Genomic DNA, 24,773 nt, shown 5'->3' on the forward strand with positions numbered 1-24,773 from the left:
TCTAGTACTAAAAGAAAACGAGGCCTTTCACCATGCCCCATCTTGCCCCTCGAAGTGGTTAAGAGTTTTCATGCAATCCTAGTAATTAATTTTTAGTTTTTATTTGATGCCATAAATGATTGAACTCTTTCTTATAACATGCCTTTACTAAATATAAGAATATAAATTACTCCATCCGTTTCAAATACCAAGATGTCGTGATGTGAGAAATAGCAGCCAAGTTAACATACACAACTCGGTCACTTTCATACTTCATAAGGTTGATATAAAACCAACCTTAGATAGGGTACTATTTGCTTCAAAAAGAAGGGCACTACAAATATTTCAGCTTAGATGATCGATATACTCATTGGATGAAAACTATTCACCAAACCAAACTTTTAATGAAGATTTTTATTGATGCATACAACACATTGCTAACTGAATGACGACTATATTCACCAAACCAACCTTCAACGAAGATCCTTATTGATGCATACAATGCATTGCAAACTGAAACCACCGACAGAAGGACTGCAAATTCAGAAGTAAACACACTTCAGCTAGAAAGGATCCCTCATCACTACTGGAATGAAAGGGAGGATCCCATCATATTTATTTATTACAGAAAACACACTTCAAAGTCAAACATGGGAAACTGATTTTGACATGTTATCTCGGATGCACGTAGATGCCAACTGTGTCGAGGTACTTCCCGCTGCGTCCAAAGAAGCCCACTATAGTGGAGTTATTCTGCACCGGGACGCTAAAAGGGGTTCCTTCCTATCGTCCAAATGGACCATATGTTTTCTTATTGGTGACAAATTTAATAGATCTTATAACTTTCTAGCCTTCGTATGGGCCAAACGTTCCAGAAACCTCCTTGAGAAACTCTGAACTGCCAAATTCAATCTACATAAAAAAAAAGATAACTACTGTATAAGTAATTTAACACCAAATATGTTCTGTTCTTTTCATTAATTGTGGGTGTGTGGTGTGGGCTGTGAGGTACTCCTAGATGACTGTCGTTAAATAAAAATTGCAATGGAAGTTCACTAACCGTGCAAGGATCCCCACCAGGACCACCCCATGGACCTGCTCTGTGCTTCTCTCCAGCTTGGTCAAAGTAAATAAATGAGATCGAATCAATAGTCCAGCCGCTGTGTATTGTAATGGATTCTAGACGCTTTGGAGTAGCTGTAATGTCTTGAGCTCTGCCTCCATCAATTCCACCCCAAGGCCCAATCTTGGTGACAAGGCCCTGCATAGATATGTTGTACATCTTACATATCCCATAATGATATGGTATCTCAAGTGCTTCTTAACATTTAACAAAGCTATAGAAAATAGATTAATGTTCTTACCTGTGACCGTGACCCTTTCAAGATAGGGCAAAATCCCTTGATAGTGAGTTCCATAATATTTCCTTCTTTTTTTTGTTCATGGAACTTTTTTGAAGATTACACCATTTGCCATAGCAAATTGTCCCGTGCCCCCGACAATAGCCCATTCACCTTGTTCAACAACTATTCCCATCACCTCAAGAGTGGAACCCTTGAACCTGTAGCATATACATAATGTTAATCTACCACGTTACAATTGATTGAGAAAAAACTAATGTTCATGTGCTTCTAAAATGCAAGTGTAGAACTTATTTTTGTAGTGTGATTAAAGGGGCTAGAGTGTATGTGTAACCCATCCATTGATACCGAAGGATGCACGCACGCATGCATACACATATATACAGACACAAACACTGAAACACAAATATATGCTTACCTTTCATCCTCAAACACTAGGGTGAAGGAGTTGTGCCAGTTACCAGCATAAACGTGCAGGCCTTGTGCATGGGCAACAACCTTGGTGTCACAGCGGATTCCGTCGTATACCTGCCAGTTGTTAACAACCAAGGAACCCAACCCGGTTTCCTTGTTTGTGCTTGTGACCCCGGACTGGTTTGGTCTTGGACCAGCCGGCGTGTGGTGCAGGTAGAGTTTGCTAAAGTTGATCTCATTGCCCTGAATGGGTGTGCTGCATGGGGTGAATTGCAGCTTGCTAGCAGACATGGCTGGGAACTGCTGGTGGGTAGGGGAGAAGATGTGGTGTAGTACTATGGTCTATGGCTGTGGCTGTGAGGGATGTAAGAAACTGAAGCTGGCATGCATCAGCTATTTATAGATAGAGGCTGTGTTTAGTTCCCTTCAAACTTCCAAAATTTCCACCACATGAAATGTTTGGACACATGCATGGAGCATTAAGTGTGGACGAAAAAAACAACCGATTTGCATCTCATAACACTTTTGCATGCAATAAATATTAACAAATAAAAAGAATTAAAATAAGTGGTAGACACTTGAAATAAACTTCCATAAATCTCAAAAGTTTTGCAACTCAATTAAAAGGATGAAAACATCCAAAATTTGATTCAAATTAGTAAACTTGTTTTAATTTTCAAAACTAAACAGGACTTGAGAAAAATCCCAAAAATTCACCAAGTGGAGTTCTTGACCACACTAACCTCCAGTAATTTTTGCGCAAGCATTTGAGCACTGTAGCATATCCAAAAATTAATCAAACTCTCAGCCTTCTTGGAAATTCCCAGAAAAATCCCCTCACCTCATCCCTTCTCCCTTTCTCTCTCTCTCTGATCAGTGGGCCTAAGGACCATTGGCCCCACCTGCCAGCCACCATCCCCATCTCCCAGCTCTCTGTCTTTCTCCCTCCTCTCCCTCTATTCCTTTCAGGCAATTCATCGAGCACCTAGCGTGCGAGATCGAGGTCATCGTTTCCAAGCCGACCAAGCAACCTCTGCCCGCGATTCCCGCTGGCAAAGCTGAGGCAAGGCTGGTGCTTCCCTGCCCGATGCCCTGCCGCGCCCAGGCGCTGACCTCGCAGCCCGCCGCGGCCAACCCGAAGCCGCCGCCCCTCGCCACCACTCCAATGCCGCCGGTCTCTCTCTCTCCTTCTGCCCGTGCGGCGACGCAGCAGCACAACGACCCCGACCACGCCTGCAAAGCTGCGCGCGCTACTGCAAAGCCGCGCAAAAGCCGCGACGCTGCCCTTCCCGAGCCGCCGCGCCTCTCTGCCTACCGAGCTGCCTGTGCCCAGGTTGAACAAGAAGGACCTTGTTCTGTAATTAGGATAAAATATAGGGTTCTTTCCGAACAATGCCAGACACTGACAGGTTGGCCTAGGACTTACATGTAATTTATGCAAACTTTAGTTTAGTTGGACCCCACGGTTTTAAAATGAATACACAGAACGAAAATGCGCCTTCCCTGTAGGAAAACGTATTACAGACAGTTTGCTTTAGTTTCTTTTATAAACAAATTATTAAATCTGAGAAAAGGTTTTCTGTTAATTATTTATGCACTATAAAATGCTGAAAATTTGGAAAATCATAGAAAATTCATTTTAGCTCCGATTGACGTGAACCAAATTTTGTTACTCCCTCCGGGCTGATAATACTTGTCGTTTTGGATAAGGGTGAGGTCAAACTTTAAAATCTTTAGTTATGAATAATTTCTAAAATATTTATCTTTGAAATATGGTGACTATATGCACAGATTAGTCTTAAAAAATACTTCAATAAAATCATATATTTGTTAACATTTATATACATATTATAATAAAAAATAATGGTTAAAGTTGTTTGTTGAAGACAGTGCCCTTGTCCAAAACAATAAGTATTATCAACCCTGAGGGATTAGTTTCATAATAGCTCTCTCTTTAATACTGCGCACTCAAACATAGCATCACTGTTGTGAAAATTTTCACTAATTTAAATTTGAATAGTAGTGTATTTTAAAATCTTAGAAACACAATAACTTGCACATTTGATATCGGATTTAGGCGATTATTTCTCCTAAATTTATATTAAATCACCCTCTATACACTGAATATGTTCATGCACCCTGCATCACATTTTATCTTGGAGTTCTATTGGATTTTCATTTGAATATATGTTTAAATTTAAATAGAGGACAAATTGATTGTTGCTGTTGATGAGAGTGTGCACGACCAAGAGATACTTGAGTAACTCCTGAGCAAGGCAAGTCCTATTCAATTCCTCCTTCGAACATGTTGAATACTATATTTTCACAAATGTTTTATTATGTTTAAAAATTGCATGCAATGTTTGCAAAATGTGGGACCTTGGTAGAACAACTCCTATTAGCTGCATTATCTGTGATATTTAGGTCGGTTTGTTAGAGATTTGGTAAGAGATCGCAATGTAGTCTTTGTTTGTATCTTATCTTTAGGAAAGTTTGAGTCGTGCCTATAATGGACTAAATTTGTACTCCGGTACAAATATAGACCCCAGATCATTGTAAAAGAGAGAGACAATCCAATACATCTTCGGCGCATCGCCACCCTTTTTGTTCTTCTTTTCGGCGAGTTCTCTCGACAAGAAGTAACCCGTCTCGATGGCTTGAGCTATCGGGGCTATATCGGTTGGTCCAATATATCATCTTAGATGTTCTAATCCTTTTATCATGACCATCTGTTATCATATGTATTAGTTAATCTAGTCTTAGTATCTCAATTTACCTCTATCGGTTGGTTCTCGTTTTAGGGTTCTTGACGATATCGGATAAATTGCCTTACTAGATTAGATTAACTAAGGCATCTACCATCTTGAAAAGTAATTAATTTCTTGACTGTTTAGACTTTAGGTTTCATTACTTACTTTATGATAGTATTGTCTAGAACTCTAAAAACTAACCTGGAATTAATTATAATTAGAGATAGTATCGGAGTTTCAGCCGATCTTACGTAATATAGATGCTACTTTACATGTTTTATGTATATTTTCCACTTATATGGACAGATCACTTCATATAAATATATCAAGTTTGGATCAACATCGGCTAGGTTATCAAACCTGGTAGTTGATCGTTATTTGATATATTTTTATAGATTAATTTGTTTGTATAAGTTTGTACTAGAGTATTAGCTAGTACATTATTTTTATTTACCTATCTTGCTCTAAATACTGTTACATCGACAATTTTTATGATATCGTCTTAAATCTATTTTATCAAAACTAAGGAGATGATATTACAGCCGATGTGGCATATTTAGGGTTTGTGCTTAATTTACACATCAATCCATAGCTGATCTGGTCTAACTATATCAGCTAGGATCACTAACGACACGTCATCGGCCAATCGGCTACCGGCTCACTCACTTTGTTTGTTGTTTCCTTACTGGTTGCAGGATCAAACCAACTGGCACGCCCTTAGCGCACTGGAGTTAAGCAGATCTCTCAGGCTGCCATGTTTCTCGTCAACAATAAGTTTGCAGCTTCATGTGCTCATAAAAATGGGTAAGTTTGTGCCTTCTTAGGTTCAAAAGAAATGTGAGGTAGGCATGTGCATTGTGAATATGTGACTGCCAATGTAATTTTTGTGGGATTTTGGAATGCATGTGTATGATGTTAATTCTGTGATGTATCTGTGCTGAATTGTGGAAAACTGTGAAATTGGGGATTGGCTGGAATATCTGTGATTTATCTATTTCTTAGAGGGCATGGCAAGCAAATCCTGAAGCTAGCTAATATTTTAAATTTTTTTTGAAAGTACCTCATTATTGACGGGTCATAAACAGACACCGTCACAGATGACCTAAGCTCTAACTGCGTTGGTATATCAGTCCGTCAGAGGTGAGTCACCTGTGATGGCTCCAAAGTAGGTATGTCAGATAAGGGGACGCCTCTGACGGGTCGTAAACTTTGCACCCGTCATAGGTGTCTCACCTCTAACGGGTTACAAGCATACGTGGGCTTGTGAAGATCCTCACCTTTGATGGGACAAAAAATACGGGCCCATATATAAAATGTGACTGTCCACCCAACAAAGGTGAACAGAGTTATTATGGCCTTGTCAAAGGTAAAGGTTTGAACCCGTCAGAGATGATCTAATCCAGCGTAGTGTCAGTGCAGCTAGGCATTAATTTAAGGAACCAACACTGATTGAGAGCGCGTGAGTATGAGAGGGCAGGAAACCTTATCAGAACCGGCTTTGGTCCAACCGGCATCGATAAGGGTGGCATATATATACGCTGTTTTGTAGTAGTATTTATCTTAACAAGAACGAACATGTTGACATGTTAGCCTCTGTGTGGAGAGAAATCCCAACTTGATTATGCCCAGATTAATTTAGACCTCAGTTTAAACTATAGAAAAATTAATGAACTTTCCACCAGTTGCCGAGAAGCTTGAGCTCGGAATGCAAACAATGTCAACTAACTCGTCAAGTACCTTTAATTGGTTCGTCAATCAAATTTTAAAACTAAACTAGTATATTAATTAAGGTAAGTACATGCAGTTTTATCTTAGCAAGAACAGCCATGTTCCCATGTTAGCGCGGAAGGAGGTATTACGTAATAAAAAATGTTGACATGTTAGCCACATTCCCACCTATATTATTATAATATGAAGAGAAACCCCAACCCGATTATATATACCCTAATTTAATTTAAACTCACTTTAAACTAAAGAAAAAAAAATTCCCACCATTTGGCAAGGAAGCGTGAGCATGCAATGTAAACAATGTCAACTAACTCGTCGGGCTTTAATTTGTTCAACAACAAATACTAAAACTAAACTTCGTTAAGGTGATGCCGTTATTTTTATCTTAACAAGAACAACCGTGTTGACATGCATGTTAGCCTCCTATATATTATAATATGGAGGGAATCCTAGCTTTATTAAACCTCAATTTAAACTATATATAGCAAAAATGAATATTCCGCCATTTGCAAGGAAGCATGAGCATACAAGTCAAACAATATCAACGAACAGGAGGTCATGTCTTGGGCCTCATGGAAATAGACGAATTTCAGAGCATTCGGTATGAATCCCAAAACCTTATATAATACAACCTTCATATTTTAATGGATGACGCCGTTGACTTTTTGTTCAACTCGTTTGACCATTCGTCTTATTCAAAAAGTTTATATAATTATCATTTATTTTATTGTGACTTGATTCGTTATCAAATATTTTTTAAGCATGACATTAATATTTCCATATTTGCGTAAAAATTTTGAATAAAACGAATGGTCAAACGTTGGTCGAAAAGTTAATGGCGTCATACATTAAAATACGGAGGAAGTATATGTTGCAATTAGCTGTTTTTATCGAGTATATCCGTCCCATGTCTGCGTCCACCACTGAGCACTCCATCATAGGTTGAACAACCAAATACTAGAACTATACGCTACGTTTAGGTAAGTAAAAATGCAGTTTTCCCCGCAAAAAAAAAAAATGAGTAAAAATGCAGTTTCGTCTTAACAAGAACTAACATGTTGACAACTTGACATATTAAATTACTATAATATGGGGAGAAATCAAAGTTGAGTACCCTAGTTTAAACCTCAGTTTTAAATTGTTAAATCATTGCGTACATGAAATTTCCACAGCTTACCAAGGAAGCTTAAGCATGGGAGGCAAGCAAATGTCAACGAACTTAGCGGGTTGCCGTTCTAATTAAAAAAACCGGAATTGCTATAACAATCTTTCATATTTTGATTCCGATCCAACTGATTCGGTTGAAGATTCGTGCACAGAGTCATGAACTCCGGCGACCTCGACAAACTAGATTTCAGGGTTGGCGTCGGGGTATTTGGGGAGAGGGGGAATGACAGGGAGGTGGTGGTAGGGTTTAATTTACCGTTTTCGGAATGTATTTCGGGGTACCGATTTGATAAAAATTTAGAAAATTTCCACCATTTGAATAAAATTTTGTCAAAGTAGTACAAAATTGACCAAATTCATAAAAAATGAAAAAAAATCCAAATCTGTTTGAAATAATTTCATGTATGGGACGAGTTTCTGCCTCATACAACTTGAGCCGAAGACCGCGCGGGGGGCCAAGGTCCAATAGAAAATTTTTTTTCCAAAATTCTGAACCCTAAGTGGCGGCGCTGGGCACCAGAGGACATGATGGTGGTGTTGGTGCTGGTCGGCTGGTCTCGCCGGCAGTGCTTGGGGGAGGGGGAGGGGCTAGGAGGGAAGTAGCTGCGACTAGGGGTGAAAATGGGTGGGTACGGTCGAATTGTAACATTTTCCATATCCAAACCTATATTTCCCTTTAAGTTCGGAACCGGATACGGGTAGTACCGGATAACATATCACTCATCCCGTATCCTATCCCATATTATTTCCTTTGAATTAGATTCGGAAATGGATATCTATTTGTATATCTAATTCATTGAAATTATATATATTAAGGTGTATCATATCCCATATTATTTCCTTTGAATCAGATTCGGAAACGGATATCTATTTGTATATCTAATTCATAGATATTAAATATATTAAGGTAATTAAAGTACTAAAAGAGATACATCAAGAGACAAATTATATAATATTACATGTGAGCTCATAAAATAGTAATTAGCCGATCTTTTATCATGTTTATAGGTAATAGATTTTCATACATATTTTATAATATGGGATATATAGACGGATACATGTCATCCCGTATCCTATAGAGGACATTTTGAAACTTTTAATAGGCACAATCGTGAGTCAACAAGTAACTCAAAATGCCCGTAAGAAAAGAGAATTGATTTTCAAAATGGTAGAACTAGATGACGAAGTTTTTCTATAACCTTGATGAAGAGGTAGAGGTAGTTTTAGTTTATGACTCCGATCAAGAGTGAGAAGTCTTTCATTTCAGATTGGACTGCTATAGAATCTGGACTCATCGTAGAGACGTTCAAAAGGCTCCTGATGATAAGAATCATACTTTCGTGGAACTCCATGGGGCTATGGGCTTCAACGCGGTAGACATTTTGTTCCAAACTTTTCTGGAGCAAACCTCCAACCCAACAATAAAATTCGAACGAATTCGGATTCAAACTCGGATAGTATCTGGTATCCTATTTTTTCTCCCATATTCCTCCCACGAGCCTCGAGTCGGGCGAGCGGTCGAGAAATACCCGCACCATTTTCATCCCTAGCCGTGACGCCTAGGGGCAAATATATATGGGACTATGACAAAATCTAGGCCTTTGGTTTAAATTTGAACCAACGGTATAAAATTTGCAAGATTTAGATCCTAGATTCCTGTCAAATTACATATAGGCAGTCAAAAAGAAATGGCGGGTACGCATATATATCGCGCACGTTCCCGCCAAAGTTTTTGTATAAATTGATCCCTCAATTGCATCAACAAGAAGCAGATAAATCTCGCTCTGTCGTGCGCACTCTGCAAGCAAATTAAACCAGGAAAAAGGCTCTAATCGTGAGAGGGCAGAGAGACGATGGAAGCGACGGCGGTGAGCTTGGCGAGGTCCGTCCTCGACGTCGTCCTGAGCAGCGTTGGGCCTGCCGTCGCCGACGAGGTCGCGCGCTTCCTCGGCGTCCCCAAGGAAGTGCAGTTCATCCGCAACGAGCTTGAGATGATGCAGGCCTTCATCAAGACGGCCTCCTCTTCCTTGCACCCCGACGCCGCCGCCGCCGCCGGAGGCGGGGACAACGACATCTTGAGGACGTGGGTGAAGCAGGTGCGCGACCTGGCCTATGACATCGAGGACTGCCTCCTCGACTTCGCCCTCTACGCCGCCAGGATCTCGTCGTCGCCGACGGGCAGCTCCTGGCTCCGGCCGGGCCCCCTCGCGGCGCGCCGCCGCATCGCTGACCGGATCCGCGAGCTCAAGGCCAGCGTCGAGGAGCTCAACCAGCTTAGGCTGCGTTACCATATCGTCGTCGACGACCACCACCACCCGAGCCGCACGTACCATGAGCGCGTCGTCGCCATGCTCCCCGGCGGCCATGGCTCGAGCTCCGACGAGCTCGCGTTCCAGGAGTCGGAGATCATCGGCCGCGCAGGCGAGAAGGAGCAGCTGAAGGATCTGAACTCCCGCTGCAGTGGCTCGCCGTCGCCGAGCGTGGTGGCGGTGTGGGGGATGGGCGGCATGGGGAAGTCGTCGCTGGTGAGGATGGTGCACAACAACCCGGCGGTGCTCGACGTGTTCGACTGCAGCGCGTGGGTGACGGTGCCGCACCCGCTCGACGGCGCCGACGAGTTCAGGCGGCGGCTGAGGAAGCAGCTCGGCCTCGGCTTGGGCGCCGCAGCCGGAGACGACCAGAACGTCATCCAGGACTACCTGCGGGAGAAGAGGTACATCATCATGGTGGACGACCTGCTCAGCCAGGAGGAGTGGGATCAGATTTGGCAAGTCCTCAAGCCGTTGAACAACAAGGGCAGCGTCGTCATCGTCACGACGCGCCGTAAGGACGTCGCCGGGCACTGCGCGGGCCTCGCGCCTGAGGAGCATGGCCATGTCTACGAGCTGAAACGTCTGGATGATAAGCAATCCAAGGATCTCCTTTGTCGAAAGGTACATGCATGTCTTTGCTTGATAGTTGATACTCCCTCCTCCGTTCCAGTTTTAGGTTATAAGATGTTTTTGACCTTTATCAAAGTGAAACAACTTTAAGTTCAACTAAGTTTATAGAAAATATAGTAATATTTTTGACTCAATATAAATTTATTATAAAAAAGTATTTAATTACTAATTTAATAAAAATAATTTAGTAATGTAAATATTACTATATTTGTCTATTAACATTGTAAGTCAAAACATCTTATAACTTGAAACGGAGGGAGTAACATTTATATTTATTTTTTTGAGAAATTTTAAAGTCTCTAAGAGGCACCAAGAGTGTTACTAAAATTTATAGTGCAAATTTCCATAGCTCCTAATATCGGAGGTACTAAATTTTATACTTAAAATAATATTGTACCTACGGATACTTTCTCAATGACCATAAAATCACTCCTTTTTAAAGTAAAACATAGTTAATGTGAAAATCATAGATTAACGACTTTATGCAGTAATAGAGACTGTAATCCTTATTGATATTTTTTAAACATACTGTTTCATAAATATTTGCATGGCAAACAAATATAGGGACATCCCTCAAGGTGTTTTAAAAAACTTTTATGCATAGTGGGGCATGGTTGGTCGGACTGAATTTATCACCACCACATATGGATTTTTGTCTCTTAAGGGGACGTCCACTTTTTTCGTGCATGTCATTAAAAAATCATTATTTTTTTAAAAAATGGTAAGATAGATCAACATGTGATATTTACTGCACAATTAAATTTGACCTATATAATTAGAAACAAAAATAATAAATTTGACTAGGAATTACATGTTCTGTTCAGAGTCAAATTTGTTGATATTGTTTCTACATATATAAGTTGGACTTCAACTTGCATAAAGTGATATATCACATATTAATCTATTTTGTTAAAAAATTTTCAAAAAATTATGACATGTGTAAAATTGAGGGGATTGGGGACAAATAGAGTCGAGGATCTTATTCGGACAAAAGGAACTCATAAAGTTCCCTTGCATATAGGAAGTGAAGTTTTGGAGGAAACCAGAAATGGGAACTTTCCAGAAATCACCTGACCGATTTCAGTGGGAAATTGGCAAGAACGACACCCATACATAAAACTCACTTCTAGACAGGGTTAACAATTTTGGATCCGAAATTCCAAAATTTCGGTGTGTTGGTAGGATGTTCTACCGGCTGTAGAAGCTCAATTTTAATCCATTTTCTAAAAGAAGGATGTTCTACTGTGCAAAGTATGTTTTTTTATATTAACAAAATTATATTCATATTATGCAAAAATTGTCAAGATTTTGAAATTGTTGAAATTTCCCCTTTTTTCCCCTGAAATTTCAGTGACCCGGGTATAACTATGTATTCCGAAATAGTAATTTTTTTTTCAAGATTCCTTCATGCACCTACATTTGGCTTTCATAATTTCAATTTCATTCTATAGTCATTTTCATTTTTCAAACATTAACAAACGCTGGCCTACGCACTGCTCGTCTCATTAATTTAATTATTTCATTCCATTTCCATCATTTAAAGGTCTACAGAACACCAAACTATACCTTGCCGGAGGACATGAAACCGCACATCAGTCGCATCTTGAAGGGATGCTGGGGGCTTCCTCTTGCTATATCCACAATCGGAGGTCTCCTTGCCAATAGGCCTAAAACAGGAATGGAATGGAAGAAGTTGCACGAACACCTTGGAGTAGAGCTGGAGTCCGACCAGCTCCAGGACATCACGAAGGTACTTGTCTCAAGTTACCATGGCCTGCCATATCACCTGAAGCCAATCTTCTTATACCTTAGTATCTTCCCCGAGAACAACGAGATCCGGCGCACCCGCTTGTTGAGGAGATGGATCGCAGAAGGTTACATAGCGAATAACCGCGACATGCCCGTCGAAGTAGTGGGAGAGCGCTTCTTCAATGAGCTTATCAACAGAAGCATGATCCAATCTTCCAAGGTCAGCCATGGCCTGAAAGTCGATCGCTGTCGAGTTCATGGCATGATGCTCCATATAATCCTGTCCAAGTCCATCGATGAGAACCAGCTCTTTGTCATCAAGAAGCACTGCAACGAGGTTCCACAAAGTAAGATACGCCACTTGGTTGTGAACAGATGGAAGAAGAGGGATGAAAAGTTGGAGAACATAAACCTGTCATTGATTCGATCGCTAACGGTATTTGGAGAGTGCCCAGCATCTCTCATTACCCCTGAGATGCGAATGCTTCGTGTTCTCGACCTGGAAGATACGGCCAATCTGAAGAACGAAGACCTTAAGCACATAGGAAAGCTGAGACACCTGAGATATCTGGGTCTTAGAGGAACAGATATTTCCAAGCTTCCATCTTCTCTTCAGAACCTTCTGTACCTAGAGACGCTTGACATCCAAGACACGCAGGTCACCCAGCTCCCAGATGGCATTGCTAAACTTGAGAAGCTCCGTTACCTTCTCGCCGGAGTCAATTTCTCAAGAGATTTGCTACAAAAGATGCCGCAGTTTGGGATGGAAAACCACAATTCCAACCTGTTGGGGAACTTGGCATCCTGCCTATATTGTTACAACGCCCAATCTTGTGAGATATCTGGCATGGATCAATTCAGTGTAATGGTTCCTGAAGGAATCGAGAAGTTAAGGAACTTGCACATGTTGAGTGTGGTCAATGTGCGCAAGAGCAAAGATGTGGCTGGGAAGCTGGAGAGGCTGACGAACTTGCAAAGGCTAGGGGTCACAGGTCTTGGTCAGGAGGAAGGCAAGGAGCTATGGAACTCGATAAAGAACCTCAATAGGTTGCAACGGCTTGAGGTGCGCTCCGAGTCACTTGATTTTCTTGATGCAGCACCACCAAAGTATCTAGTATCACTTAGGTTGTGCGGTCTGTTGAAGAAACTTCCTGTATGGATCAAGTCACTCAATGATCTGACGAAGGTGAAGCTAATAGGGACACAACTAAAGCAGGATGACATTCATCACCTCAAGGACCTGCGCAACCTAGCTTCACTAGGCCTGTGGGAGAAGTCCTACAAAGAGAAGTCACTGATATTCAATGATGGCACATTCCGAAAGCTCATATTCCTCGATATCGATGGATTGGAGATTATTGAAACAGTTAACATTGAGAAGGGTGCGATGCCTGAACTTCAACAACTTTGGGTGAACAGGTGCCAGAAATTGAGCGATGATGATAATGGCTTGTCTGGAGTGTTACATCTCCTCAACCTTAACGAGCTTGTTCTGAAGAAATGTGGTCCTAAGGAGAAACTGGTGCAGCTATTGCAAAGCCAGCTCAGTACGCACGTCAAGCGCCCCAAGTTCCTAGTTGGCAAGTCCAGACCACCAACTAGCTCAGAGGCGAGCATGAGCACGGCCACACAGACTGGATAGTGGAGAAAAATGGATGATGTACTTTATTGTCGCTACTTAATATGATTTTTCTAACAAGCCTCGGTTTCTTTTTTCATTGATGTACTACTTCATTTGTTGCCTCCCACTATGCCAGTAACTCACTATGATTGATGTAGTTTTAAAGTCCTCCACAATATAGTGGAATAGAAGATAATAAGTAGTAAGCACATTCTTGTTATCATGTAAGACACACCGTGGAGGTAGTAACTACCACTTCCAGGGCATAAGCTTACTACTAGATATAAACTATTTATGGTGGGTTCCACTTCTCTTTTTAAAATTATGGCATGGCTCATGTTTGGGGATATTATTTAAGGCGGGTTCCACCTTATATTACTCATCTACGTATTTATACATTGTGATGTCTCCCCTACCTAGTATTGTCAGCTGACACAGGTTCAACTTGGTCTCTAATTTTGCAACAAACATTGAGGATGCTACAATTTGCCTTGGAATGTTGCTTTATACTTGGTGGATTAGCCAGATCCCATCTAGTAAGTTTGTTTGAGCAATAGGCACTCCTAAACCATATCAGCAATAGTGCCATACATTGTCTGTCAACAGGACAGACAGTATATATGGAGTAAAAAAAAGAACATGTGCAGCCGTCACTAGGGTGTAAGTGGCTAAACCGTAAACTCACTTATAGGTTAAAATAAATGGATTCGTGGCTTATTTTAACCTATAAGTGAGTTTATGGGTTAGCCATTTACACCCTTACCCTTACTTCTACATAAATCCTTATAGGAGACACCTTAAATGTCCCGGTTCATCTAAAACTAGCACTCATATGACCCCTTCCCACTTCTTGGACGTGTCTAAAATTAAAAACTGATACCTTTGATCCCTTATAATTATAAGTATCAATTTTTTTTAATTAATCAAAACACTTATAGTAGAGTTATAGGTATTGATTTGTCACTCATTCACATAATCCGAACGAACCCACCCCAAGCGCAATGTTAATCCAAACCATAAAAAAAAAGGTTCAACATGGGCCACGGGTAGCACACTGCCTGCATCTTGTCATCATGTTCCCCATTATCGAACATGGTAAAAAAAATGTTCCCCATACTCTCTCCTCATTGAGTAAAAAAAAATGTTCTGGAGAGTCAAACATGGGCCACGGGCAGCATACTGCCTGCATCTTGTCATCTGCGCTATGTCCACTCACATTTTGTTCAATTTTGCTATAAATCACTCGAAAGATTTTCTTTTTTTCCATAGCCATCACACGAAATTCCTGACCATACGATGCATGCATTGAGATGAAAAAATTGAAGGCAAACGCCACAACCTCTTGGTTGATGCCGCGTGGTTGTAACCAAATGAGCAAGCTATCAATCTTGTTATGATTTAATATACAAACAACGTAATTGTGATTACACCATACTTACGCTTTAATTATATTAGTGTGATTTTTATTAAAGAAAATCTTTCAAGTGATATCTAGGTAGTCCCCATTTTAGTTTGATTTATATTCTTCATCTTTGCCACAACAACTTCTTTTTAGTAGAAAGGCATGAGATCTACCTTGGTTAAATTAAAAAGAGAAGCAGGCGCTGTTGGATATATCATCTTGTTTACTTTTCAGCCAACCACAAGCACAATTAGCACTACTGGAGAAATGATCTTTGGAGGGTCGAACGATTTCCACAATATATAGTCCCGGTTCTAAAAAGAACCGGATTGTCTTTAGTCCTGGTTAAAAGTTTTTTGATCTTTAGTACCGGTTGGTGTTACCAACCGGACTAAAGATCATCTTTAGTCCCGATTCATCCCCTGTCAGAAGCCTGCCAGGGGGCCGAGGATTTTTAGTCCCGGTTGATACTACCAACCGGGACTAAAGATTACAACTTTAGTCCCGGTTGGTACTACCAACCAGGACTAAAGATCTAAATGAACTTTAGTCCCGGTTGGAGTTACCAACCGGGAGTAAATATTTTCTCCCATCTCTGATCGGTTAAGTCTCAGACAAAATATTTAGATAAGATCGGATCATCTCATCTTCTCCTTCCCTTATATTCGATCTTATCTCTTCCTCCTCCACTCCCCTCTCCTCCTCTCCCCCTCCTCCCCTCCCATCCAGCGGCGGCCAGCGCCGACCGCGCGGGGGCGGCGGTGGCAAGCGGGCGGCGCGGCCGCGCGCGAGCAAGCGGCCAGGTGGCCAGGCGGCCGGCGCGGGCCGCGCGGGGGTGGCGGCAGGCGAGCAAGCGGCCGGCGGCTGTGGCCAGCGGACGGCGTGGCCGCGCGCGAGCAGGCGGCCGCCGGCGGCAGCCAGTGGGCGGCACGGCAGCGCGCGGGCAGGCAGCCAGCGGCGCAAGCGGCTGCCGTGGCGGGCAGGCGGCGGCGCCCGGCCGTGGCGAGCGGCGGCCGGCGGCGTCTTTTTTTTTTCCTTTTTTGATATTTTGTGATGTATAGTTTCTTTTTTTTAGAATTTGTGATTCATTGCATGGATCTGAGATGTATAATCTGTGGTGTATTTGATTTGTGTGTAAATTTTTTAAGGATTTGTGATGTAGTTGATTTGTTTGTATAAGTAACTTAGGCTTTGTGATGTGAATGATTTGGGATTTGGGGTGTTACTTTGATTTGGGGATTTGGGGATTGATTTGGGATATGCAGCCACTTGATTTGGGATGAAATACATGGATTAACCCTGGCAAGTAGTAAAGAAACAATGAAAATAAAAAAAAGAAAAGGGGATCAACCGGGACGTGGCTCTGCCATCTTTAGTCCCGATTGGTAAAGACTGGCATCTTTAGTTCCGGATTCTTTCTCCTGGTTCGCTACCCGGAGTAAAGGGGATTGCGAACCGGGAGAGATGTGGGGTTCTCCAGTAGTGTAGATTCAGCCGTTGTTGCGAATTAAAGAAGCAAGAAGTTCTTTTTGCATTTTCTTTTTATGGGAGTGTCGAAAAACTGTATAATCTCAAAACTAAGAGAAATGCTTAGAAATACCAGTCACATTCAACATTAAACCTTAGAAGATGATCAACTTCACAACAAGACAATAGGAGTATGGAGGAGCATGCAGTAGCAAGAGAAGAGGTTACAAATTTCTGCGGATTAAGCTCTGCATTCAGGTTTCCAGATCACAAATTTCTGCTGATCACGTGCTGGTTTATTTTAGCTCCTATATAGATAAATAAATCTGAAATTCAGATAATACTAACTAATGTTGCTAATCTTTTTTTTATTATTTTAGTGGTTATTCCTGCAGTGTTCGTCGTATACATGCATATTCATGACAACATGCATAATGTTCCTCGTGTACTTCACAACGATGATATAAAACTAAGAGAGAATCTATTTTATGCCACTGAGTTTACTCTACTTCAATAATTTGCTATCAATTTTGTCTTCCTCTATAATATACCATTGACTTTGTCAATTTTTTCTATAATGTACCACACTGAGGTGGATACTTTTTAAAAATGCCTAAAATATCCTTCAAGCCATACAAGAGTTGATAATTGATTGACTCATTAGAAGTTTTGAAAAAATATGAAAGTTTCTGTGTAGCCTTCTTACAGAATGTAGAAGTTTATGTATATATTTTAGGATTTTCTTCAATGTTTTTTTTAAAACTATTTTTATGGCATATGAAAGATGAATCACATACACAAAACATAGCCGGATTAGAAAAATAATTTTATGTATCATATGAAAGATGATTTATATAAAATAACATCAACGCATGAGTATTCTATTAGCATATTGAACATAAATGATATTTTCATAAAAAAAAATAATACATGCAAATTGAAAGTCTTAAAATATACGCACACTTCATAATATTTAAGGAGGCTATGTAAAATTTTTCATATTTTTTCAATACTTTTCTAGTAGGTCAATCAATTATAAACCCTCTATGTATTAAAGGGCATTTTAGGCATTTTTTTGAAAAATATCCACCCCAATGGTATAAAGTAGAAAACATTGACAAAATCGGTGGCATATTATTAAGGAAGACAAAGTTGATGGCTAACCGTTGAGTTGAAGTAAACTTAATTGTATAGAATAATAGATTCTCTCTAAAACCAATCTTCAGTATGGCATTATTACAAATATTAATTTCAGCTTGATAGATATACTCATTGAATGACAACTTGATTCACCAAACCAACCTTCAATGAAGATCATTATTGATGCATACAACACACTGCAAACTGAAACCACTGACAGTACTCCAGCTACATAGCATCACTCATCACAATACAGAAATGAAAGGGACGAACCCCCATCAGCATATTTATTTGTAGCTGAAAATACACTTAAAACTCAAACACGGGAAGCTGATTTTGACTGTTTAGATCGGATGCACGTAGGTACCAACTGCATCGAGGTATTTCCCGCTGCGCCCAAAGAAGCCCACTATACTGGAGTTGTTCTGCACCGGGACGCTGAAAGGGGTTCCTTCCTGCCGTCCAAATGGCCCATATGGTTTCTTATTGGTGACAAATTTAATAGATCTTATAACTTTCCATCCTTCATATAGGCCATACGTTCCAGAAACTTCCTTGAGAAGCTCTGAACTGCCAAATTCAATCTACATAAAGAAAAGGAAAAAGATAAGTATTGTAAGAAATTTACTGCCTAATATATTAGTATTTTCTTTTCATTAATTGTGAGTCAAATAAGAGGTGTTAAGCTTTTTATCATTCTGGCATCGAGCTATTTTGCCGCAGGACTTGGGCCGGGGCTTTACTTTATTTTTTTTGGCGAAAGAAAGGCCATATGATCTACTTTCTGGTGCCGGTCCCTTCACAAAGATAGCCCCTTCTTGCTCTTATTCTTATTCGGTGGAATACAATAGTTCTGAAGCTCCTTTCTTTCAAGTGAAAGTTGCCTATCTTTCTTGGTTCGGAATCCAATCCAGTTGAAAACAAACAATTGCCCGATGGCAAAGTCGATCTAATAGATCGTTGTATCGAGTCGTTGGATCATAGTCTCTTACCATAAAAATGGCTGCATGTGCAGCAGCACCAACTATTAGAAATCCGCCAATCCACATGTGGTGTGTGAACAAGGAAAGTTGTGTACCATAGTGTCTAGTGTGAGCTGGGCGAGCGTCTATCCAAAATATAGGACTACCTCCGTTTCAGCTCCGTTTCAGGTTAGTATTGCCTACATTCATATACATGTTAATGAATCTAGGCACACATATATGTCTAGATTCATTAACATATATATGAATATATGGGCAATGCTAGAAAGTTATATAATATGAAATGGAGGAAGTGCATTACTAGGTTTATATATTTTTGAACAAATGGATAGATGATTGTTATCAAATACAGATCGCAATGGAAGTTCACTAACCATGTATGGATCCCCACCGGGACCACCCCATGGACCTGCTCTGTGCTTCTGTCCAGCTTGGTCCAAGTAAATAAACGATATCGAATCAACAGTCCAGCCGCTATGTATTGTAATGGATTCTAGACGCTTTGGAATTGCTGTGATGTCTTGAGCTCTCCCTCCATCAATTCCACCCCAAGGCCCAATCTTGGTGACAAGGCTCTGCATATATGTAAATCTTACATATTCCATATATATTGATATTGATATTGTACGCCAAGTGATTCATAACATTTAACAAAGCTAAAAATAGATTATTGTCCTTAATTACCTGTGACCCTTTCAACACAGGACAAAATCCCTGGATAGTGAGTTCCATAATATTGCCTTCCTGTTTCTGTTCGTGGAATTTTTTGAAGATAACACCATTTGCCATAGCAAACTGTCCCGTGCCCCCAACAATAGCCCACTCACCTCGTTCAACAACTATCCCCATCACCTCAAGCGTGGATCCCTTGAACCTGTATAGCACATATACATAAAACACCCCATCGACCAATAGGTTACTACCACGTTATAATTGATTGAGAAAAAAACTAATGGCCAAATACAGGTGTAGAACTTAGCTTTCATTATAGTGTGATTAAAAGAGCTAGAGTAGTGTATCCATCCTCATGCATGCATACATACACATACACATATATATGTACAGATCAATATACTCCCTCACGCACCTTTCATCCTCAAACACAAGGCTAAAGGAGTTATGCCAGTTACCGGCATAAATGTGCAGGCCTTGTGCACGGGCAACGACCTTGGCGTCGCGGCCGATGCCGTCATACACCGGCCAGTTGTTGACGACCAAGGGGCCCAAGCCGGTTTCTCTGTTATTGCCTGTAAGCCCGGACTGGTCTGGTCTTGGGCCAGCCGGCGTGTGGTGCAGGTAGAGCTTGCTGAAGTTGATCTCGTTGCCCTGAAATAGCGAGCTACGCGGGGTGAATTGCAGCTTGTTGCTGGCCGACATGGCTGAGAGATCTAGCTGCAAGCTGGTGGCAGATCAGAATTGGTGTGTCTGCTACTGTGGATGTGGCTGGGCGATGCGATAGACTGAAGCTGGCGTGTATGAGGTATTTATATATTATAGATATATAAGGCCTAGGCCGCCACGGTCGATAAGGGCACGTACGTACGCTGTGTTTAGGGCTTAATTAAAACTAGCTAGAAGAGAGTGCGTAAGAACTACGCGTTTTATTGCTTTTGTGCATGTGTGGTAGGGCGAGGTAGTTTCTGTGCGTGGCTTGTGTGTTCTAAGGTTCTGTGGCCGTGTGATGTGCGTATATATGCTTCTCGATCGGTGTGGATTTATTTACCTTTGTGCTTTGGTGTTGAAGGGTGTGCCTGTACTTGTTGCATGCTTCTGTGCGCAAGCTTCATCGATCATTTTTTTTTTTGGAAAAACCCTCTACCATTTTCATTTCTATCTTTTTTTTCTTCTCGAAAACGGAATCAAAACGATAGACCCAAAAACTAGCGATATCGATAATATCGGTATATCGGAAACAAAACCGTCGGAACGGAATCTACCGATATTGACGTAACCACACATGTATTTAACTATGCATGAAGATAACTTTATAACTTTATTCTTGCACCATCACACACTACATAACACTGTTATATGTTGATTAATAATGTGATAATAAGTTTAGTGAATAACATAAATAAAGTTTAATAATACTTCAACATTGATAATTTAGGGAGACCCCATATGCCACACCCTAGGTTTGACAACGTTTTCCCCTGGCCACTTCCCCTTCCTAATAGGCAGAAAGCCTATTACGCTTCCTCAATTCATAGGCTTTCAATGGGTTGAGCTGGGTGGATCGCTGGGGAACTTTTGAAATTTTGACAGAAATTACCAAACAAATACGGTTATCAACAAAACGGTTGGAAAAACCTCAATCCCCTTTCCACTATCATTTTCGGAAAATATTGCCGTTTCCATTTCAAACACCAACAATTGCCTGCACCGACTGAAATGATCGATGCAAACCAGAAATGGTAGAGGGAGCAGGTGGCACGTACTACTACAGGAACACATTTTGGTGCCGGTTGGGAATCCCACATTGGAGCCAGATTTTCCAACCGGTACCACAGAGGTAGTAATGATGAGAGGGACTCACCGATGCCAAATTGAGAATATACACCTATGAGTTGTACAGTTCTGAAAAAAAAACAGGCTTGGCTAATTAATTCGAACCGAGGCGATGCTTCATAAAATAGATCACAAAATCCTTAAAAAAAGAGTCACAAATTCACATCACAGAATATGCCGATGGAGAGAGTAGGGAGATGGGAGAGGGAGAGAGGAAGCCAAATGGAAGGACGGGGAGAGTGAGAGAGGTGAATGGTTAAAGTCGATTTTTTATCCCATCCCACCCGGCTCCGCTGACCACTCAAAAGGTGCCTGTTTTCAAAAAAAAAATGAAACCGTTGCTAATTTTAAATATACTAATCAGAAGAAAAAAAAGACCTATATTTTGGGAGGAATATAGGTGTCGGTTCCTATTAACAACCAGCACCTACGTTACCACATAGCTGCCGTTTGTCTTGAATAGAACCCCAAGGGAGTGCGTTCGAGTAGAAAAAATATTATAGGCGTCAGTTCTACACTTTCTGGCACACATAGTGCCATCCCATTTTTGCTATTATGTAGTAGTGTGTTGGGTATAGGCTATTGCAAACAAGGAGCACTGAGCATGCGAGGAGTGATTCGATTATTTTCCTTTTTTTTCTTTCGGGGTTTCTAGGTTTAATTTCTATCTATCTTTGTTGTAGATCGTTTATATATACTCTTTGTTTTACCTTTCAAAGCTGAGTGCGTCAAGGTTCATCTTTCTTGAAGGAGGATGGCGGCAGAGGCTGTTGACTCTCTTGTAGGATCTCCCGACCTGTTTATCATGTCAATCGAGTTGTTGGCAGACACGTTGACGTAAAAATAATTTTTACTCGTGTATTGTTACAATGAATGAGTATTCATAAAAGAATTATACGGTGAGAGTGCCGGCCTCGAAGGAGGCGGCGAGGGCAGGGTAGGCGGACGGCAGAGGAGGCGAGGGCATTGCCGATGGTGCTGGCGCTAGAGACGACGGAGGCGGCAAGGGAGACAGACGGGCAACGACAAGCGTATGGCGTCGAATAGGATATGAAGAGGGTGTAGAGTTAGAATGATAATTTACGACAATACCCTACATGAATTATTATCCGTGGACAAATATACATCTCCACGTTTTTACTACTATTGAATGTGATGGTAGTAGAACTAGATCTCAACCCTACGAACAACGTCTCGGATTACTTTCTACTACAAATAGAGAGCACTGTAGTGAGGCTCAATTAGAAATTATATCAACACTCAAAATCAGAAATCACATCAACAATCAAGAAGCACGACAAGTGAATAACGATGACTAGAGGCCATCCCAGACCTAGGCGGATATCAGATCAATCAACAATCAGGAAATGGCAATGACAAGGATCGATCGGAGGCACATAGGGCTAGCTGCTGCCTGGGGAAGAGGCAGCCGGTGAAGAAGCCACGCCGGTGAGCGACAGGAGCAGAGCAGGCTACAGAGAGGCCGAACGGCATTGTGGGAGCCCACGGCGGTGGCTGCGGAGGAGGGGACCTGGCGGTGCGGGGAAGGCGGCCGGGATCCATGGTCTCCACTCTCCACAGTCCACAGTTGTTCCCTAATATCAATAACACATCTAAACAAGATAACTCTATATAAAAGACTGTATTAAAGGCCTTGTTAGCTGTAAGGGCCCATCTCAACTCATCTGGAGCATTGCTAAGTTCCAGGTTATTAATAACATCTCTAATTGACTCCCATTCCTCCATTTCTATCTCCCCCCAAAAGATCTCCTAAAAGACAAGGTACTAATACCTCCCATGACAACATCTGAGACCAAGATATCCTATTGGTTGCAAATCTCAAAAATCTTGGAGTATACAACTTTTAGAGGGCAGGGGCCTAACCACACATCATGCTAGAACCATACATGTGACCCATCACCCAAACTCCACTCAGAACCCAGTTTCATCCATCTTCTCACATTCATGATGCCTTTCCAGAATTGGGAGCCAAGGTTAGAACTATGTTGAAAAACTCCCCCATTTTGCATATATTTTCTCCTGAGGAGATCAACACACAAAATCTTATCTGAGGATTCAATTTTCATTAGCCATTTGTCTAGCAAAGCAGAATTCAAAACTCTAGTCTCAGTTAAACCAATTCCTCCAAAGTCTTTGGGGAGAGCCTGGTCAGCCCATCTGACCATGTGATACTTCCTCCCCTGCTTGTTACCAGCCAGGGGCGGGCCTAGGATTTTAAGGTGGGGTATTCAAAATAAAAAGGGGAAAATTTTCTACACTCAAAAATCCTAATAATTGGCTTATATAATATCACATACTAGTAGTTGTATAATATATAACATATATAACATAAAATTGAGCATAAGTTAATGTATATAGATTTTTTGGTTGAGTAAAATAGAGTGAATCAATTGTGGTAATGGACCAGCAAAGAAGGGGGAGGACACAGCCTAAAAAGGATGGTTTCTTTGCTTGATGGGCTGTTTGATGTCTTTTCTTTAATTTTTTAATACACATAAAATACATAGTATATATATATCTATTTTTTTTTGCTAAAATTCTTGGGTATTCATTTTGAATACCCTTAGGCCATGTTTGGCAAATGGGATAGGGAAATGATTTCCCACCCACCAAAACATATCTTTAAATCCTAACCATTCATTCTCCCCCTTCCATTTAATCCTAACCATTCATTCATTTCTCAATCCTAATCCCACCCCCCTTATTTCCTATTATCCAAACACACCCTTAGAATCACACCCTTAGAATTGTTAGGCCCGCCCCTGATTATACCAGCCCAACGGTATCTCCTTCTGATTGAGTCAAACTTCTGAGTCATCAATGATGTGGTGCAGCGAGCATGATTGGAAATGCGTTGCAGACTCGTGCTAGGGGATTGAGGATAAGATTTTTTTTTTATTTTGACATTTTCACATCGGTGATTTCTAGAAGAGCACTTTGAGCTTTGCTGGCATGGGAAAAAATGACGTGGGCCAAAAGCCCAAAGTGAGGTAGGGATAGATGTGGCCTTTATTTATTTGATTTGAATTTCTTTTTCAATATTTTCAACAAATAATCGTAATCATGGCGCTCTATGGACTTTTAAAAAAAATATACATCCATAGCTAAACGTAATTTGATTTAGAGACCGTCTACTCCTCATTTGACAGAAAACTCCTCCTAATATCTTACAAATTTTTGACCATTGGATTGATTTGAGATTTGTGCAAACCCCACCAAACCCTAACAACTTTTCCTTCCCCCCCTCCCTGCCGCCGCAAAAATCGCTCGCTCCTCTCTCGACACCCCGCGCCTCCTGCGCCGCCACCGTCGCCGCCCCACCATGCCGCCACCCCGACCTCGCCGGCTGGCCGAAAGGTGTCAACGGCGACGGCGAGGCCCCCTCCCTCTCCTCTCCTTTGCCTCAAGCCGGCGGCGGCGAGCTGTCCGTCGTCTTCCCCATCGCCGGCGGCGGGGCACCACCGCCGCCACCTCGCCGCCCACCGCCGGGCTACCGCCTCCCACGGCCATCTCTCTAAAGCCGGTGAACTCCCTCCTCTTC

At 41.4% G+C, this 24,773-nt stretch overlaps 2 protein-coding genes and 1 pseudogene across 2 annotated transcripts; 1 reads left to right on the top strand and 2 right to left on the bottom strand.

Moving 5' to 3' along the window:
- Window positions 1-372: 372 nt before the first annotated feature.
- Window positions 373-3,072, bottom strand: LOC127757735 (uncharacterized; annotated as a pseudogene).
- A 6,083-nt stretch (window positions 3,073-9,155) lies between these two features.
- On the top strand, window positions 9,156-13,825 carry LOC127757909 (disease resistance protein Pik-2-like). The gene is made up of 2 exons (XM_052283501.1): window positions 9,156-10,332; window positions 11,885-13,825. Exons 1-2 carry the CDS (start codon window positions 9,253-9,255, stop codon window positions 13,730-13,732), a joined length of 2,928 nt encoding a protein of 975 aa, XP_052139461.1. The 5' UTR covers window positions 9,156-9,252; the 3' UTR covers window positions 13,733-13,825.
- A 4,021-nt stretch (window positions 13,826-17,846) lies between these two features.
- LOC127757754 (mannose/glucose-specific lectin-like) lies at window positions 17,847-20,143 on the bottom strand. Its single transcript, XM_052283327.1, has 4 exons — window positions 19,791-20,143; window positions 19,388-19,577; window positions 19,078-19,278; window positions 17,847-18,304 (listed from the first exon to the last, which is right to left on the bottom strand). Exons 1-4 carry the CDS (start codon window positions 20,078-20,080, stop codon window positions 18,065-18,067), a joined length of 921 nt encoding a protein of 306 aa, XP_052139287.1. The 5' UTR covers window positions 20,081-20,143; the 3' UTR covers window positions 17,847-18,064.
- Between the last annotated feature and the right edge of the window lie 4,630 nt (window positions 20,144-24,773).

The sequence above is a fragment of the Oryza glaberrima genome, chromosome 12 (genome assembly GCF_000147395.1).
Source record: "Oryza glaberrima chromosome 12, OglaRS2, whole genome shotgun sequence".
NCBI lineage: Eukaryota > Viridiplantae > Streptophyta > Magnoliopsida > Poales > Poaceae > Oryza > Oryza glaberrima.